Source organism: Brassica rapa, chromosome A04, assembly GCF_000309985.2.
Source record: "Brassica rapa cultivar Chiifu-401-42 chromosome A04, CAAS_Brap_v3.01, whole genome shotgun sequence".
In the NCBI taxonomy this organism is placed as follows: Eukaryota; Viridiplantae; Streptophyta; class Magnoliopsida; order Brassicales; family Brassicaceae; genus Brassica; species Brassica rapa.
Genome location: NC_024798.2, coordinates 9944902 through 9948997, shown reverse-complemented (window position 1 = coordinate 9948997; position 4096 = coordinate 9944902). Strand labels below are relative to the sequence as shown.

Genomic DNA, 4096 nt, shown 5'->3' with positions numbered 1-4096 from the left:
ATTTCAGTTGGTTTAAATTTAGAAAATCCTTATTAATATATTGAAGTCTAATAATCTAATTGTCAATCTAAAATATGTTGTAGTTTGAGTTTCAAATATTTTAAATTCACGTATAGTTTAAGTAATCAAATAATTTATATTTAAGTAAAAGATTTGATCAAGTAACGGAACGAGTCAAGTAAGTTGAAAACATTCAAAATTTAGACAAATATTTGATATGCCAAGAACTCGTTTTAAACAAGTCAAGTACAAATAGCAAATTTAATTATTTGAAGTCATGAACAAATAAAGCCAAATAAAGTTACAAAAAAAAAAAAAAAAAAACAAATAAAGCCAAATATCAAGTATCCAAAATTTAGCGGATACTTGGCCGTGCCCACCCCTAACTTCTAGAATTACAAGCACTTTTTCTTTTGGTTTAAATTTGGGGGTTTTCTCGGGAAACATGCATAACTGAATTGAAAGGATTTAAAAAAGAACTGAATTTAAAGGATTCACAACTCGCAAGCACTTTAAAGTGCTTTATTGAATTGAAAATAGTGTGTTCATCGACAGACTAAAAGCCAATGTATTTCAGTTTAAAGAAGGGGAAGAAACTTAGTTCTTGGTTGGTAAACTGATTCATTGGTTTCAACGAATGTTATAATGCATAACCTAATAACTAACGGATCCACAATTTCTCTGACTATAATAAATGCATGTTTTGAGGGCAGTGTGATGGGGGTCAACCACTACTGATTCTAGGTTTCAAAATCGGTTCAAGCGGTGGAACCGAACCAATGTCGAGATTGTAGCAAACACAACACACAACGATTCTTAAAAACCTTTTTCAATGCTTCGTCTTTTAACCAGCTAGTGCATATTTTGCCTAGTACAAAAGTGTAACAGAGTAAGAAGCAAAGAAGATAAATGATATGGTTTGAACTTTCAAAGCTCTTTGTCTTCCATGACTCTGTATTTGCTTTTGTGTAGCTTCCATGGAGCAAAATCTCTCTCTCCTTCCATGTCTGTTTATGGCTGCTACTGTTTCAGTTTCTTGTTCAATTCTTGAGATCATCAGACATAGCAGAAGGTATGCAATGTGTGGTCAGAATATCTAAAGTTGCCTCTTTTGCAGTCTTGGTTTGCAGAACAACAATCTGTGAAAGTCCCCCAAAGAGTTTTAGCTAAAAGGCTAAGTATAATGTTAGTGATATCATCAGAGAGGATAGTACCTGATCATAATCAAGACTGAACTCCATGTATTCATCATCACAGTTCTCCACCATCTCAGCCAAACATTTCAAGTTTTTCACAGGTTTGCCATTGAAAGCTAGAACCTACACAGAGATTAAAACATTTAGACTTGATGAATGCATAAACAAAGTAACAAATGATTATGCAATTTATACAAACCTGGGTATTGACAATCTCCTCATAACCAATGTTGATGTCAGAAACAAGAACCTGCAAGTAATACATGGAAGTTGAGGTTTTGGACATTAAACAGGAGGAATAGTAATAAACGCAAATGGAGTTACCAAAAGAAATCAAACCTGTGAAACTACAACAAGCTGCTCGTCCACGGACTGAGCCATTGCATGAAGATGTTTATCCAAAAGCTTGACAGGTGCATCAAATTCATATTCTTTTCCATACTGCAAACCAGAAATAAGGGAAAAGATTGATATAGATCTGTAAATGGATAAGTGTGCGTAAGAGAGAGCGAAAGAGAGAGAGAACCTCAGAGCGAAGATAAGGAACAGAGACAGTTGTAAATACAAAGCCAGCAACGATGAAGTAGGAAGGAGGTTTGCCACCTATGTGACCAGGGATTAGCTTCTTGTGGATTGCGAGTTTTATGTTGAACTCGAGAATCTCTTTGTTGCGCAGAATCTTCACAAGAGCAGAATCTCCAGTGTACTTTTGAGATATAAGATAGCTAAAGCCAATTCGCTCTCCATGCCTAAATGGAACTACAAATATCCAAACAAGAACATAAAAATGTTACAGCCAAGGATGTCGAGACTTAACAAAAGAGAAGCTCGCTCATTGATTCCATGAATGCTAATATGTAAGTATCATTACCAGTTCCATCATTAGCAATATTAACTCCGTCAAAGCTAAGTATGATATCAGACGGCTTCAGAACCTGTGACTCCGGGGCTGTAGGCTCGATCCTCCTTATCCGCACTCCCTTTTGATGAGACTCCATTCCCATTTTCTTACGCAAGTCTGGATTCTCCATCTTCTGCCACTCAATTCCAATAACAGGAAACCCTAAACGAGTAACAAGTATGAGAACAATAGATAATGAAACAGCAGAGTCATCAGCGGTGAGACTTTAAGCACCTGTGTATTTGTTATGCTTCTCATAATCTTGAATGAAATGTCCAATCACCGGCGTAGGAATGACATAACCAATGTTCTCAGCATCTTCGTGTTTCAACGACTGAAACGCAATGCCGACACATCTTCCCTTGTCGTTAAACGCAGGACCACCAGAGTTCCCAGAGTTTATAGCCGCATCAATCTGCAACCCCAAAAGCTCTGTCGAGCCATGCACATAAGACAGTATCTCCATCCGAGAAACAACACCGCTTGTGACAGAGATTGTGTCTCCACCAATTGGATAACCAACCACAGTCACCGCATCTTGGAGAGCTGGTAAGTCTCCAAACTCCACAGGAGACACTCCTTCCCAAAACTCATCATCATTAACTGTCAACAAAGCTGCAACAATAGAAAGAAACAATCAATTCCACTACTTCACAATATAAAAGTGAGACTAATAACAAAGGAGAAACTGTTCCATTGCAACTCAAACTATAAGAAACCATGCTAGCTACAAAAGACTGCCAACAAAGCTGCAATTACCCAACAAAGAAACAACTAAAACTACAAGAAACTGTCAATAAAGCTGCAATAATCTAAGTTTAATCAATCCCACTACTTCACAATCTGCAGTGAAACTAATAACAAAGGAGAAACTGTTCCATTGCAACTCAATCACTAGCCAAAAACTACAAGAACCAATGCATAAACAAGAAACAAGATTCATACCAATGTCACATTCAGTTCCAATGGCCAAGACAGTTGCTAGATACTTAGTGTCAGAGCCACGCTTCTTGAGCTTAACTTGCGTATGATGCTCAACGGAATGTGCATTAGTCAAAACCCTTCTCCCTCCGATGATGAAGCCACTACTACCGGAGCTATACTGCCGCTTCCTCTGCCACGGCAGAGAGAAGTTAGGCTCGGTGTGGACGCAAAAGACTTTCACCACAGCGTCCATCGAAGGCACAACTTTCACCACAGTCTCCCAACTCGGAGCAGCGGGAATCGACTCCGATGTCATCGCTCCCGAAACAATCAGCCCATTGCTGCAATCGCCGTTTTGAGGAAGAGACGATCGCTGGCCGATTCCGCCGGTGGGTTCGGATTGGTTGTTCAATCGGCGCTTTTTGCCTCTCCCGCGGTTGCGTCGCGACGGAGATGGGTTTGTCTCGGAGGCTGAAGCAGGCTCGGGGGATAGAGGTAACGGAGATTCGTTCAAGGAAGCGTCTTTAACCTCGCCGCCACCGTTTTCAGCCGATGAAGCATCTTCTCGTTTGTGTTTGCGACCTCTCTTTTGAGAAGGTTTCATTTTTTCTCACAACCCAGAAGGAAAAGAGTGAACTTTATCCTCTGAATTGTATCTTCTCTGCGAAATGGAAATTGAAAACTGAGTTCTCGAAGAAGAACTCTGTTTCGAGGCAGCTAGGGTTTATGAATATAAGTAATGGCTACGGTGTAAGAAACGGCGATGGATTGTGCCATCGTGTTATGAATATAAGTATCCGGGCCTTAACTTTCGGCCCATTAATGAAATATTCTTATGAGTTTTGATAAAATAAAGAAGAATGGAATAAGATGACTAAGAGATATGAAAAATGGAATTAAATCATTTCATTCATTCCTCATCAACAATAAAGTAAAATATATTTTTTTTATTTTTTTATTTTTTAGAATTGATGCAATGATCATTAAATATATTCAAAGTAAACAGTATTTTTTTATAAAATTGATGGAATAAAATATTACATCTCTTATATATTAATTAAGAAATATTTAAACA

General features: G+C 38.2%; 1 protein-coding gene across 1 annotated transcript; it reads right to left on the bottom strand.

Annotated features, from left to right (window-relative positions):
- Positions 1-757: 757 nt before the first annotated feature.
- LOC103863959 (protease Do-like 9) lies at positions 758-3783 on the bottom strand. The gene is made up of 8 exons (XM_009141727.3): positions 3043-3783; positions 2332-2712; positions 2068-2259; positions 1723-1955; positions 1536-1637; positions 1396-1446; positions 1215-1319; positions 758-1139 (listed from the first exon to the last, which is right to left on the bottom strand). The coding sequence occupies exons 1-8, from the start codon at positions 3623-3625 to the stop codon at positions 1041-1043; spliced, it is 1746 nt and encodes a 581-aa protein (XP_009139975.1). The 5' UTR covers positions 3626-3783; the 3' UTR covers positions 758-1040.
- Positions 3784-4096: the final 313 nt, after the last annotated feature.

Bases quoted from the DNA above. Each gene is read 5' to 3' on its own strand.
- LOC103863959 (XM_009141727.3), bottom strand. From the start codon at position 3,625: ATGAAACCTTCTCAAAAGAGAGGTCGCAAACACAAACGAGAAGATGCT. The intron at 1,638-1,722 runs GTTCTCTCTCTC...TCTGGTTTGCAG, and splicing joins TTCCTTATCTTCGCTCTGAG to TATGGAAAAGAATATGAATT. The intron at 1,447-1,535 runs GTTTGATTTCTT...TATTACTTGCAG, and splicing joins AGCTTGTTGTAGTTTCACAG to GTTCTTGTTTCTGACATCAA.